This window comes from Fulmarus glacialis, unplaced genomic scaffold (assembly GCF_000690835.1).
Source record: "Fulmarus glacialis isolate BGI_N327 unplaced genomic scaffold, ASM69083v1 scaffold12723, whole genome shotgun sequence".
NCBI classification, from domain to species: Eukaryota; Metazoa; Chordata; class Aves; order Procellariiformes; family Procellariidae; genus Fulmarus; species Fulmarus glacialis.
Window position 1 is genome coordinate 1 of NW_009203633.1, and position 15,252 is coordinate 15,252.

At 39.0% G+C, this 15,252-nt stretch overlaps 1 protein-coding gene across 1 annotated transcript; it reads left to right on the forward strand.

Annotated features, from left to right (window-relative positions):
* The first annotated feature begins 2,431 nt into the window (after positions 1 to 2,431).
* On the forward strand, positions 2,432 to 7,721 carry LOC104074557 (LETM1 and EF-hand domain-containing protein 1, mitochondrial-like). Its single transcript, XM_009574714.1, has 4 exons — positions 2,432 to 2,537; positions 4,094 to 4,284; positions 6,302 to 6,440; positions 7,428 to 7,721. The coding sequence occupies exons 1-4, from the start codon at positions 2,433 to 2,435 to the stop codon at positions 7,575 to 7,577; spliced, it is 585 nt and encodes a 194-aa protein (XP_009573009.1). The 5' UTR covers position 2,432; the 3' UTR covers positions 7,578 to 7,721.
* The last annotated feature ends 7,531 nt before the right edge of the window (positions 7,722 to 15,252 follow it).

A 15,252-nucleotide genomic window follows, 5' to 3' on the forward strand; every position in this document is an offset into this window, starting at 1 on the left:
ACCTGGGGGTGCTGGTTGACAGCTGGCTGTCAACAGATGAGCTGGCAGTGTGCCCAGGTGGCCAAGAAGGCCAACGGCATCCTGGCTTGTATCAGAACTAGTGTGGCCAGCAGGACTAGCAGTGATTGTCCTCCTGTACTTGGCCCTGGTGAGGCCGCACCTCGAATACTGTGTTCAGTTTTGGGGCCCTCATAAGAAGAAAGATACTGAGGTGCTGGAGCGTGTTCAGAGAAGGGCAATGAAGCTGGTGAAGGGTCTAGAGCACAATCCTTATGAGGAGCGGCTGAGGGAACTGGGGTTGTTTAGTCTGGAGAAAAGGAGGCTGAGGGAAGACCTTATTGCTCTCTACAACTACCTGAAAGGAGGTTGTAGCGAGATGGGGGTCGGCCTCTTCTCCCAAGTAACAAGTGATAGGAGAAGAGGAAATGGCCTCAAGTTGCACCAGGGCAGGTTTAGATTGGACATTAGGAAAAATTTGTTCACCGAAAGGGTTATCAAGCATTGGAACAGGCTGCCCAGGGAAGTGGTTCATCATCCCTGGAGGTATTTAAAAGACATGTAGATGTGGCACTTAGGGACACGGTTTAGTGGTGGACTTGACGGTGTTAGGTTTACGGTTGGACTTGATGATCTTAAAGGTCTTTTCCAACCTAAACAATTCTGTGATTCTATGTAGAAGCCCTTCTTGTTGCCCTTCACGTCCTTTACCAGATTTAACTCTAGGTGGGCTTTGGCTTTCCTGAACGCATCCATGCATGCTGGGACAGCATCTCTGTATTCCTCCTGGGTCACCTGTCCCTGCTTCCACCTCTTGTATGCTTCCTTTTCATGTTTCAGTTGTACCTTGAGTTTTATTTGTAGCTGAGCACTTTATTTTTGTCCATGAGGTTTGACGTCAGGATTTTTCTCAGTCCCAGTGTTACTTTGCAGAATAACAACATTAATTTAAAATGGATGTTTTAAGTAGAAAAAAATTTTCAATTTTCCTGGACAGCATCATTACCTACCTGCTATTATTATAACGTTGTTTACTTTAGAATGTTGCCAAGAAGCTTTTAATGGTAACAAAAAAATGGAACTAATCCACATTGAAATCATGCATTGTTGTGTGATGAGTTAGCTGACTCGGCTGACTGCGTAGCTGGGTGTGTGATAGTGCAGCCATGAGGAATGCCATGGGAGGGAGGCAGGCAGGCAAGACTGGGATGATCTTGTTTGGAAACAGCAAGGATGTGTGGTGTCGCAGCCAGCTTACGCTGCTGCATCTGGCATAGCGTTTGCATTGCCGCCTGCTGTGCCACCAATGCCGTGAGAATGTATGACACTGGGCCACAAGTAGGACTTCTTCAACAGCCCTAACTGATAAGAGAAAACAAGAAGTAAAGTTAGTGTGGCATTTCTTAACCGAGGTTACAGTGTGGCCTATCCCCTAAAGATGCTTCCAAAGGTTTTAGATACCGTGGAATACATTCTTGCCTCTTAGAGGAAAAATGTAAGACTGCCACTGAATAATTTGTTTTCAAACTGAGTTGCTTTCTTTTTTTTTTTTTTTGTTGGCTAAAGTGAACTGTAAATACTGTATTAAAATCAGAAGTGAGGTTGATGCCTAGATATTAACAGCACACTGAAACTCTTTCTGAGTTGACGAAGGGGCTGGATGCCTAGTTTGTGAACAGTTCTGTAGTTGTTTCTTGGAAGCATATCATCCTTCTGCTCTGTGTTTCTGCCATCCTTGTTTGCACATGTCTTTCTCTACTCTACTTATGTGGCTGTTCAGAGTTTAGCCATTCAAAACAAAAGCTGGTGTCTGGGTGAGATTAATATGCTAACTATAGCTAGTATTATGGGATTTTAGCATTTTTAATGAAACGTCTTATTTTTTAAGTATTCAGTTGGGAGTTAGATTTTTATTCTCAGCTTTTCAAGAGACAGATATGCTTCAAAAAGTATGGATGTTCATCCTCATTCTCACAAAGATAACTTTGCTCCAGCTCAACTTCCTGAACTTTGCTCTGCAAATCTTTTTCTGTAATTTATCTTTCCTGTACATAGTGAATTGTTTCTCAGTGGTTTGGATTTTTCAACCAGCAAAGAAGGAAATGAGACAATTAGGTACAGCATTTCAAATAGCCAAAACCCAAATAATGAATCACATTAGCTGAACTTACTACTGGTGCACTTAAAAAATACGTACCGTAGCAAACTACTTGCCTTAGCATTTAAGATCTTCGCATTAGCCTCAAAATGCAGATCTCTGCGTTAGCCTCAAAATGGCTATGACAATGTTGACTCCAAACATGGAAAAAGAACCTTGAGTCTGTCTTTTCTGGTAAAAGACCCGAAATCTTTGAGGAAAATAACAAATGTGTCTTTCACTAATTTGTATATATTTTCTGTTACAGGGTGAGGAAATCACTAAGGAGGAGATTGACATGCTGAGTGATGCTTGCACCAAGCTGCAGGAACAGAAAAAATCACTAACAAAGGAAAAGGAGGAGCTTGAGGAATTGAAGGGTGATATCCAGGAATATAATGAGGTGAAGAATGGGGCATGGAAGTTCTTTTTTTATTTCTGTTCAGGTTTAGTTTTAGCGTAAAACAGGGGTCTGTACGGGGACCAGTACTGTTTAATATCTTCATCAATGACATAGACAGTGGGATTGAGTGCACCCTCAGCAAGTTTGCAGATGACACCAAGCTGAGTGGTGCGATCGACACACCTGAGGGACGGGATGCCATCCACAGGGACCTGGACAAGCTCGAGAAGTGGGCCCGTGTCAACCTCATGAGGTTCAACAAGGCCAAGTGCAGGGTCTTGCACCTGGGTCGGGGCAACCCCCAGTAGCAATACAGGCTGGGGGAGGAAGGGATTGAGAGCAGACATGCCGAGAAGGACTTGGGGGTACTGGTGGACAAAAAGCTGGACATGAGCTGGCAATGTGCACTTGCAGCCCAGAAAGCCAACCATATCCTGGGCTGCATCAAAAGAAGCATGGCCAGCAGGTCGAGGGAGGTGATTCTGCCCCTCTACTCTGCTCTGGTGAGACCCCACCTGCAGTACTGCGTCCAGCTCTGGAGCCCTCAGCACAGGAAAGACATGGACCTGTTGGAGCGGGTCCAGAGGAGGGCCACGAGGATGATCAGGGGGATGGAATGCCTCTCGTATGAAGAAAGTCTGAGAGAGTTGGGGTTGTTCAGCCTGGAGAAGAGAAGGCTGTAGGGAGACCTTATTGCGGCTTTTCAAAACTGAAAGGGGGCTTATAAGAAAGATGGGGACAAACTTTTTAGTAGGGCCTGTTGTGACAGGACAAGGGGGAATGGTTTTGAACTAAAAGAGGGTAGATTCAGACCAGATATGAGGAAGAAATTTTTTAATATTAGGGTGGTGAAGCACTGGCACAGGTTGCCGGGAGAGGTGGTAGATGCCCCATCCCTGGAATGTTCAAGGTCAGGTTGGACGGGGCTCTGAGCAACCTGATCTAGTTGAAGATGTCCCTGCCCATGGCAGGGGGGTTGGACTAGATGACCTTTAAAGGTCCCTTCCAACACAAGCTATTATATGATTCTATGATTCTATAAATGATCCACAGATTTAAAGATTATCTTGCTTGGATGTCTGTTAGCCTGTAATTGGTAGCTGAGTGAATGAACTTTGTATGGGACAGTGCAGAGCCTCATATGTATAATGTGTTTAAAGCCTAGTTAAAATCATTGGAGTAGTTCCTACCAGATGAGAATCCTGTTCCTGCTCTTATTCCCGGGGTGACTAGACTAACAGGTGCTGACTTACTGCTGCGTGCTGCAGTTCTTTCTTATCAAGCATAGATGTCAGTATTACAGATAACTTCAAGTTAAGTAAGATGAATCTTGCCAATCTTATGAAAGATGTGGAAAATAACATTTAAGGGGTGCATGAAAAAGGCAGCAGTGTTAGAATTTATTGTTCTAGTTCTAGTTTGGCTTTATATGTCTATACATTTGCATTTCATTTACAAATGGCTTCTGTCTTGAAATGCTAGTCAAAGTCAGTAGTGTCTGTTGTTGAGAATTCACACCAACAAAAGCTTTTCTTTCTCTTGACCACTTTTTTTAGGATTTGCAAGAGATAAAAGAGCTCTCTAAAACTGGCCAGGAAGAGGTAGTGGAAGAGTCAAAGGCAAGCAAGCGATTGACCAAGAGGGTGAACCGAATGATTGGTCAGATAGACAAAATTATTAATGAATTAGAGACAAATCAAAAGACAGTGGATGTAAAGCTGGACGGTGGTGATAGTCCTTCTGCTGGGTAAGTGACTTGAGAGCACTGAATGTGTCTCTGACTGTTCATCTTCAGTCTTGCTTTTGTCTGATGTGTTACTAGAAAAGAATTAGCAAAGAAGTTGTTTAGAACGTTAAGATAATTTAATTTAAAAATAAAATTAACAAAATTGCTGTAGATTTTTCTCTCTTCTAAGGTACGTTAAATATGGTTGAAACGGGAAAGGAAAAAAGCAGGTATAATTTCCCAGATGCTAGTCCTGAGGGGGTTCTGAAAGTCGGTGTCTATTAGTATCTTACCCTCTTGTTCACGCCTGTAGCACTAACAGTGATGCAGGTGAAATCATGCCTTTAGTCGTGCTCCTCATGCAGTAGGTTTGCCCTGGGTCATTGATTGAAAAGGTGCACAACAGTATGGTAAGCACATTCATGTTTGTTGTTCTTTGGTAGTGAAGATGTCAGTGAGGAAAAAAATTGCAATAAAGTCTACTCTGTCTCTGGAGAGAAATGGCGGAACAGGTCTAATGGAAGTAAGAAGATAATTTTACATGATCCCTTTCTGAAAATTTGCTTTATTTCAACTTCGACACACTTGCACATTTTCAAAGAAAGATCTTTTTTGATAGTTTCATTGCAGAATTCATTTATTGACACTTCTCCAGGTCTTAAACTTACTGGAGTGTCTTTCAGGCAATCATATGTTGAATGGTCATATGTTGCATATTACAGGCACTGAAATGCCTAAAAACTGTGACTGTAATTCTCAGATTATGAATGCTGTATTAATCTGGTTTATGCTTGCACCATTTTGTGTGATTCATTAAGAGAACTTCCCGGCTCCCATAGAGCATAACCTAAACAGAAATAAGGATTCTGCTTTTGTTGCTTCCAAACTTTGTTTTTTCCAGTCCCCAGGGCAAACAGTCATTTGTTTCAGATTTTGTGTAATAAGATTAAGGTGGCCGTATGAATGGTGCTATAGAGTTGTTGTTGATCAAAACCATCCGAATTTGTAAATTAAAAATACAATATAGAATCTGCTTGTAACTGAATGTAATTATACGTTATGTAATGGATGGTTTTGTGGATAATTTCGTAAGTGATTGTAGATGACTGAAAATTATTAGTTTAAATATTGCTTAATTGTCAAAGGCTTGTTTTTTAACCTTCCAGTTGGTGCATCATTACCAAGCCATCAAGAGTCATAGAAATAACACAAGTCAAGGACATTTAGTGGCAGCTTGAGAAATGCTCCTTGAATAAAAGTCAGTCTGTGCCCAGAGGTTAGGGACAGGTATGGAGCTGGGACTATACTGATAAAGCCCTTCTGTTTAATATTTATTGGGTTCACTGTCTCCTGCATTTCAGCTTGACCTGTGCTGGAAGATGGTTCTTCAAACTAACAAAACTACACAGGCAAGCAGAGGCTTTAGGTTGCAGAAGACAGACCACTTTAGCTTCATGAGATCACTAAGCAGATGGCGGAAACATCTGAAACCTGCTAGTCACGATGTCAAGTTTAGTCCTTTCTTCTACAAAGTCTATTCCTTGATAGGAACAAATGAAGCCTATTTTAAGGAAACAGCTAAATTGCTAAAGCAATTAGTTCTCAGCTTTTGTTTTCCTGTGACTTTCATTAATTTTGTGTAGGCCAGCCTCTCTAAATCTAGAAGGATGACAGGTGCATGGCACTGTGTCTTTGGTAAATGGGGAGGGGGGGGCAAAGGGCATTAGATACACAGTCTGGGAAGCACAGAAACTGTGCTAAACTTTATTTCAAGTGCTACTGGATACTTGTATTTGTGCAATAAAGCACATGGAAACCAAAAGCATGAGATTCGATGGTAAGATAAAGATTCATTTGAAATCTGCTTGCTGATCAGTAACTCATTTTTGCTTTTTTTTGCATTCTGTTCAGGATTATAAATAAATAATTAATGTTTTTACAAATGACCTGCAGTGTAGTGACTTTCAGTACTGCCTTTTGTCAACTTTACTCCTTTGGAGTAACTGCTTGCCATGTACAGATTGTGCTTCCTCTTCAGGGAGAATCTCATTAGTATTGCTGAGCTAATTAATGTGATGAAACAAATTCAGAAGATTCCAGAGGAGAAGCTAACTAGGATTGCAGAGGCACTAGATGAAAACAAAGATGGCAAGATTGATATAGATAATGTTGTTAAGGTAAGTCTGTGGACTATTTAAAGAAAATAAGGCTAGCCATCCTTCAAACATTGTACCTGTTTTGACTTAAATTCATATTGCTGTCTTTTGCAAGAGTCTTTACTTGATACCAGTGAGGTTTTTGGTAATGTATTGTAAATAGATCTTGTAATATGTATTGGTATCTTCAGAATTTATATGGCTATTTTGGGGGGAGGAAATCTTTATCCTGTGTCTGTTACCCATGTTACCTTTAAAGCTGTAGGTTTGCCTGTATGCCTATGTCAAGTTCTGTAAAATATGGTAATTTTATTGTGCTACTTATGAATGGGAGGGAGGATGGGAAGCAGCTTTAGAAGAACTACTTTAGGAATATCACTATTAGCCAAAGTTTTGACATAATGCTTATAGATATACCTTATGTCGACACAAGATAATAGCTTTATATTCTGCATATAATGCAGAATAATTCTACGAATTTGAGGAGCTATGCCAAGAATACACTTGTACAAAAAGCTATATAAAGGAATTTGGAATCACCTCCTAAATTATTTTTTCATTTTGCTTTCAGAAAGGCCTGTCCCCCTCTACTTTAAGTTTTTGTAAATTTGTGCCTATTTAGTACAGTAGGTCTTTTTGATAAAATTAAGCCTATAAAATAAGTCTTAAATACTGTTTCAGCAGGTATTGAATCTGAGCTTTCCATTGGAACAGATACAATAAATGGGTCTGTTTTACTAATGCTTTAAAATGTGAGTCTTTGTGTGCTGAGGTCAAAAGTTTTAGATGATTTGCTTTAAGTTTTAGCTTTTTTTTTAATACTCTAGATATGTTTGAGGCACTGGTTGTGATTTGAATTTGTGTTTTGTGTGAGAAAAAACCCCACTGTTTTTCTTGAAGATGAGAGAACTGATTACTTTTTTTTGTCTTAACACAATTTATGATATGAAAATGCCTCTATCACGTAAAAACTAAACGCTCTCTCAATTTCATTTTATGTTCATGTAGGTAGTAGAACTGATTGACAAAGAAGATATTGATATTGGCACCAGTCAGGTTGCTGAGATTATGGCACTGCTTCAAAAAGAAGAAAAACTGGAAGTAAAAGAGAAAGCAAAGGAAAAGCATGATAAAGAAGCTGTGGAAGCAAAGAATTAAGCTTCAGAATCTGAAGCTAATCCCAATTGTAACCAAAACCTTGTATATCTTTCTGTGTCTAATGGCTACATATTACTTGAGCTTCGTCATTATGGGAGGTGTTTTGAGCTGATTCTAGTAATAAATCGTAGATATGTTTTCTGACATATGGAATGAAATTTCCGTTCATCAAAGAATTGATTTATATCTGTCATTCCATACAGATGAAAACAAAACATGCTTCTTTAGCAGCGCTCCTGCCCACAAAATCATGTATTTGCACTCGTTGTGGTACAGTGATCCATTAAACTTGCAAGTTTGCTGTATAAATTAAGTGTATCTATAATGGAAGAATGTTTCTCATTTATTTTCTTCCATCATTACATGGGGCCCAACCTTGCTCTGCTTCTACCTTTTAGCTTTTTCAGAATTTAATACAAACTTTCCCTTCCGTCACAATATTACATATTTTGTAACCTGTTAGTGAGGATTCTGTGGCTTCAGTAGTAGCTCTTTAGACTGAGTTTTATTTAAACTAAGTATCACTAAGCTGTTGCCTCACTGACAGAGAATGTGGCATTCTAATCACTTTTATGAATTCATGATTTTTTTTTTTTCTGTTGAAGGGAAAATCAGATTTATTTTTCCCTAGAATGGAAACTTCCCATGAAGTTTGCTTCTTATGGGTGCCTTAAATTTCTTAAGACTAGGCAGTAGAGGGTGTTGCTTCTACTCAAAATTCCATGAATTACTAAAGCATTGGAATCACAGGAGCCTTTAAAATAGTTTCAGAACACAATCTGTCACACAGTAAAGTGAGTTAAAGTGTTTGTCTAAATAGCAAAATGAAAGTAGTCATAAGGGGAAAATGTCAGTTGTGATCGTTTTGCATAAATTTTTTAAAAAATGCAGTTATCTTCGCATGTTTGTTGTTTTTCATCTGATAATTATTTACACCATAACTAGTTCTCTTACCTCTCAATTTTCATCTCAGGTATAAAGTCACTAACCAGGTATAGTCAAAGTACATAAATACTTTCATCTCATGGCCTTGCTTACTGTGCAGTCAGCAAGTCATGTCTGGTATTGCCAGTGCTTTGATTACATCATTGGCTTTCTAATGAATTGCTTATAGTTACTGTCTTTAACTGTGCGATTAAATACTGACAGTAGGTCAAGGTTTACTCATTAATGTCTGTCCTTAGTAGTAAATTTTTAAGTTTGAAAACTAAAATACCAACTCTGGGACGTTCCATAATTCCTGGTAGCCTAAATTTTCCACTCTTTCTTAAAGTCTGTTATGAAATACACAGTGTGACTTGAACCAGCAGGGTTGTGGTTTGGTTTTTTAATTTTATTTTTCTTTTGCACCCAGTATTATAAAATATATGAACATTCTTGATTTTGTGTACACTATAGAGAGCATATCTTACAATGGCGCTGTACACAGTGATATTGAAGTGGGCAGTTAGTACTTAATGCTTTTAGTCATGGTTGCATATTTTTGTAGAAAATGTTGACTCCCAAGAGTATTTCAGCACAATTCCATGTTCAGTATTTATCTAGATTGGCTAAATTGTTTTTAAAAACTTATTTGAAGTTAGTGGAACAAAAAAGTTTTGACAGTCTCATGGCTTGCATGATGGACCATTGTATTTAGTTGTTTCCAAAGCAAGATGTACAGTAAGATGTACAGTACAATTAATTCTAGAAAAAGGGTTGGTGTTTAGTTCAAGTATTGAGTTCATATTCTGTACAGTTTGCAAAGAAAGCTGCTTAAAGTAAAAAAGATCCTTCTGAGAATTACTGTAATTGTATCTGAAGTGTAAAATTGCTGTGAACAAAGCTGAAATTTCAGATCAGTACGATCTTTGTCGTTAATGTATCCCTAAAAAAGGGGCTGTTCTTGTCCTTGTAAATTGAGATTAACTTGGAGATTTCAGCATGAAAGTCCGTTTGTAGATTTTGAAGATAGGACTTCAGTAGGTGCTTTTTTAGGCCAAAACTTATCTTAGATGAAAAGGCAAGAGTAAAGCTAATTTCACAAAAATACAATTTTAAAACTAATTTTACATTGTATAATTTACAATTAGAATTAATGGGCTTTGAAGTATGCTAAATTTTGCAGTTGCATATCTTCAATTTGAAAACAGTGTAACGATGTTACTTAACATTCCTGAAACATGATAAAGATACTCTAAAATTGTTTGCTACCTTTCATGGAATATCAAAAACCTAAGGATTGTATGCACTCAATGCATGCAAGTTTAAAACAGGGAAGTAGCAGAAGACGCTGTTTTCAAAGATTTATTGATTAAAGTTTTACAGAGCTTTAACTGTCCTTCAGTAAATTATCTGATTGTAGTATTTGGGAGTTTAAGACACTTTGCTGCTGTTCTTTTTCTGTGTTTACTGTTCACTTAAATTTTCTGTGGATTAAAGAAGAAGGGAGCCAAAAATAGCTGTGGTTTTTTTTTTTTTATGAAGAATGTCCTGATTAAAATAATTGTGATACATTTATTGAACAATTTTAGCTTTTGGACTTGTTTGAAATTTGGCATATTTTGAAATTTTAACAGGTTGCATAAAATACATTTAAATGTCAATCACAAATGTCAGTTTCCCCCTAAAGCGTTACCTAAGGCGTTTAAAGGACGTACACATCAACCGTAGCGAAGCATTTTTGCGGGGAATACTTTCCTTCTGATGTTGAAAGTAGGCAAACCCATGACAGCTGGACTTGAACAACAGATGTTCTGCAAGCTTAAAAAGATTAGGAAGCCCTCGGTGATTCCCGTTTACCCGGTTTTGAACCTTCCCGAGCAGCTCTGTCCAGGCGATACAGACAACTCCAGCAAATCAGTGGCTTGAGGACTAGCTTCAGATAACGTGCTTTGTTCTCTTTCGTGTTGACCAAAAAAACCAGAAGCTGCAGTACTTTCAGAGAAAGGATGACTTCCGAGTGTACAGTAACTGGTCAGAACTTATTCCTGAATGAATATTTAATCAGGAGATGTAAATATTTGTTTAAATAATTAAAGAATGTGTGAGATTTCGGTGACCTTGTGACTTACACAGGCAAAGCCTCTAAGCTCAGAGTTAGGTAATCGGTAAGACCATTGTTGGGGTTGTTTCAGATTCAAATAAGATTAGATTTTGATTATTTGGGGGAAAAAATGTAAAATAAATAAAAAGCTTTTAAAAAAATCAATTTAGCAAGAGAGACAAGAAGTTAAAGTAGGATGTCATTTCTTTTTCCCCTTCAAACCAAGCAGGTTATAGGACCTATTTTATTGAAAAATTGGTTTCCTTTTCATATTAGCTCAAAAGATGTTTTTTACTGAGATTTTCATCACTGACTGCATGCTGTGCAAGTAAATCTGCCTGCAAGTTAAGTACCAGAAAGCTATTTTAATAGGTAGTTTGTCAGCAGGACTGCATGTAGGTAGAGAATATTCTCTTGACAGGGTAGTAACTTACACTTATGTAGGCTTTGTCTGGGGGAAAAAGTTACATCTTTTATACAACTCCAAAATACTTCTTGTAACTTTGTATCTACATACCTTGCTAATCATTTAAACTGTAGCTACTTCAGCATGTATTTAAATACTTTTAAATTGTTTATATCAAATTATTGGGTGTATTTAATTAAAAGAATAATCCCATATTGTGTCCTTTGTATGTATTCCAAGTTTTGCTTTTCAGTTGAAGAATTTCAGCCCGTGTTACAAATTTAAGTTGAAAATCATTTGTCTGTGCTCTGAGCATAGTGGTCCTGTGTTCGCCATAATGCAGTATAAAATTTGTTAAGTTAATTGGAGCTTGTGTCCTTTGTTTAGTTATAATAAATGTATCATTTTGAAACCTAATCTCTCCATTATATTTCTGTTGCTTTTGATTATTTAGTGTTAATTTATTGCTGTTCAGATGAGATGCCGGTCACAGAGCTGGACAGTGATGAGCTGAGTATTGTAACTGAAATGTTTAGGGTAGAAGAGGGCAAGTGAAGGACAAATCTTTAAACCGGGCTGGGTTGTGTGGGATTTGCGGGGGTGTTAATTCTTGCAGAGATTCTCTTGACAAATGTGGGACTGCTTGGCTGGTGTAGAGAATTGGGCTGAACCATTCTTTCTAACTATTACATTTTAGGTATGAAAGTGGGGAGCAGTGTACTCTTTACTATAAGGAATTAATGGAAAGGTTGAGATCTATTCCAAATAGAAATGAGTCTCCTGAGGAAGGATCCGTGTTTGGTCTTTGTTCAAGTTAGGGGAGAAAACACATGTGAAATGGTTCCAAAGACTGATTATTTTATGCCATGCTGTGCCGCTCGCCCCTGATTTTGCAAGATTATACGTATTCCTCTGTAATCCTAATATTCTTCACAAAGTTCATCTCAGTGTACAGCAGACTTTTAAGACTTGGGCATATCCAACAATATGCTTTTTCAGTTAAAAGCTGTTACCTCTCCTCCTGAAGCCTTGGCAGCCTGGGTGGGAAGGCAGAGAGCCCGAGCCAGCAAGGTGTCCCGTGCGTGTCTGGTCCCTTGGAAATAACCGAGCTACCTCAAATGTAATTTGTATTGCTGCTGCTTTGGAAGCTTCAGTGCTCTCTTGGGCCAGCTGTGGTCAGCGCTTACAGAAATGCATAGCAAAGATGACCCAGACCCAAAAGATCTGGAGGTCCTGTTGCAAAAGTAGTTAGTCTCCTTCCTGCTTTCCTATAGGATTTGGGAACGTGAAAACATGAATCTACTTTCTAGTGTCAAAGTATTTCAACAGATGTCTGAAAACAACCTCCTGCTTTGTGATGCTTTTAAAATAATAGATAAGCTAGGTTGTGTTGCAGCTTTTTCCTTTTTTTGCTTAAAGCCAAATATCAAATAAATGGCTTTAAAAGTGGCAGAACTTGTTCCTTCTAAGCTTTTGCTTTAAATATTTCCTTTAATGACAGACTTATTTAGGTTGAATAGGACTGTTTGTGCAGCAGTGTGGTAAAGCAGACTAGCTTGATCATAGTTACCCTGAATGCCCAAGAGAGAGTGTGACTTCTGGATCCAGTGTTGTCTTTGCTGAGATATACTGGTTATATCAAAGAAATTATGCTCTTTTCTAAACCTTTTTTAGACATCTATAACAACTATGTCTAAAGAAAAAAAATGTTACAATCTAAAGAAAAAAAATGGTTTTTTATTTTACCTCTTTTGCTTTGATGTAGGGGAGAAATGAAACAGCAGTACCCATGACCAAGCAGAGTGCCTGGCCAGTCCAGTTGGTGTGTAGGGGGTAAGCAAAAGCCAAATTCAAGTCTCAGAAAAGCTGAGGTTGGAAGGGACCTCCGGAGGCCGTGTAGTCCAGCGCCCAGCTCAGGGCTAGTTTCCCAGGGCTGTGTCCCATCAGGGTTTGTCTCCAAGGATGGAGACTCTGCCGCCTCTCCGCATCCTCTCTGGATGGACCTCTCCACGACCTGTGCCAATGTTTGACCACTCTCAGGAATAAAAGGTTTTTTCTTATGTTTCCCTTGTGACAGATGAGGATAATCTATTATTGCAGATGTAAATTTGTGCATTGTCTGCAAATATACACAGAGGGAATGGTAACTGACTTCAATAATTAGAAATAATAGATAATGGAGATACTGCTGCAACTTCGCTGGATGGAATCTTCTTTTACATCAGGCTGGTAATGCAGGTGTGCAGAAAGCTGCTTGGAAAAACCTCTGACTTCGTGAAATCAGAGTCTTAAAAGTACTAATATAGAAGGAGTTCTATTGCAAACTATTTTGGTGAAATGTCATTTAAAGGGTGAATACATATGCATAGCGGTGGGGAGAGATGGATAGTCTTGTGGTTGTTTTATCAACCTGAGGCTTTGGAAATCTGTGTTCCGGTAAAGCCTATTCCTTCAATAATGCATTGCTTGGCTCTTGTGCCACTGTAACATAAAACCTCCTCGACAGTGACTGGGCAGACGACAAGTTCTCCAGAGCAGAATGTCTCCGTGCAAGGACCTAGTATAGTATTTAAAATACTGAACGCAGACAGTGACAGACCATACCAAACAGTTCCTCTGGCTAAGGAATCTTACTTTTCTCACCACTTATATATTGAAAAGTGTTTCTGGTATTTTCTTGAATTATTTCTCAACTCTGATGTGAACAGGAGGATGTTTATAGCATGTTTCTAATTCCCCGTACTCTGTGCTCACTTCCATTTTTGTGTATTATTGGATATAAATCTTTCTCAGTAGTTAAATATCCTTCACAGGTCAAAATTCTTTGGGGGCTCATTAGCATGTAAAATTTTACCCTTGCCAAACCTTCTGTGGTTTTCAAACATCAGTTTCTCTCATCTAACTGGCGTAAAGGATTTCTGCTATGCAAGAGATGGATCTAATTCAGATTTGCCTCTTTCCGTCTAGTATTTCTCTTTATGTATATTGGCAGAGCAGACCACTTCATGAATGGCCTGATTTATGTCTCAGTGAATGCTGCAGCCAGCAGTTCAAGATGTCAGGTCTCCCGTGCGTGTTGGGAGCGGCTGCGGATTCTCCCTCCCCCTCCTTTTGTCTTAGCTCCCGCCCGAGAGCCATCCAAGTTTCTTCCTAATATTTTCTAACTGCGTTTTCAGATCCTTGGTTAAGTGAGATCTTCAGACTCCATCCTAAGGAGAGCTTCTGTAAGGAGCTGAAGGGCAACTGGGAGATCAACAACAACAACAACAAAAAGTCTTAAGAGTCTTACTAAATTAAGATGTGAATTAACAACCTGTTACGCAGAAAACCTGGGGATCTCTGCAGCCTACTCCAGACTTGTAAGATTTTTTTTCCCCCCAGATTTAATCAGGTAGTATATCCTAACATAATAAGCAAATCAGCAGGTTTTTCTTGTCCATCCTTCCTATCCCCCAACTTTTCCCTTTTCTCTATCCCTTACTTAATATGCAGTAGGAAAGATTTATGGGGTCCTTGTTGCACTTTAGTTTCTCAGTATCTTGCTTTGCACTGGTGGAAGTGGAGTTGAAATATAGCAACCATTAATCTTTCCAATGAACGTCTCCTCACTCGATGGTTTTCAGTGCTTGGTCTGTGTGAACTCAGTCATTAGTAGCCTTCATCAAGCTCCGCTCTCACCTTCCTCTATCATAACTGCACCAGCTCCACCACGGTCCCTGTGCAGTCTCTGCACGCAATGCTCGTAAGAGCAGCAGGCTTTTATCCTTCCCATTGAATCCTTGTGCTCTTAGCACAGGGAACTGCGTACGCCCTTCCATAAACCACAGCTTTTCAGCGGAAAATACGCTCTTAGGATGAGTCGTCAAAATCAAGAGTGACATTGAGAGAAGGCACACACATCCCTATTTTTAGACCTACATTCTGCAACCAGAGTTACCCATCAAAATTCTGTGATTAAACTAATACTGTGGTCCCTTAGTGACTCAGTGTGATTTAATTTGAGGTGTACCTAAACCATTCGGGTCATCTTTTTCCCCAGAAAATCCTTTGTACCCACTCTGAAAATGAGATCCTTTTGAATATCTAGATTTTGGACTTGCAAACTCAAGAATTGAGTGATGTCAACCCAAAAAAACTCTTCAAGTAAATGACAGGGGAGGAAGCATTAACAGAAAAGCCTTATTTGTACCTCCTAATAGCTTAGTGATCAAGAGAAATCTGGTGTGGAAAATAGTTCAGCTACC

Bases quoted from the DNA above. Each gene is read 5' to 3' on its own strand.
- LOC104074557 (XM_009574714.1), top strand. From the start codon at position 2,433: ATGCTGAGTGATGCTTGCACCAAGCTGCAGGAACAGAAAAAATCACTA. The intron at 2,538-4,093 runs GTGAAGAATGGG...CACTTTTTTTAG, and splicing joins ATATCCAGGAATATAATGAG to GATTTGCAAGAGATAAAAGA. The intron at 6,441-7,427 runs GTAAGTCTGTGG...ATGTTCATGTAG, and splicing joins ATATAGATAATGTTGTTAAG to GTAGTAGAACTGATTGACAA.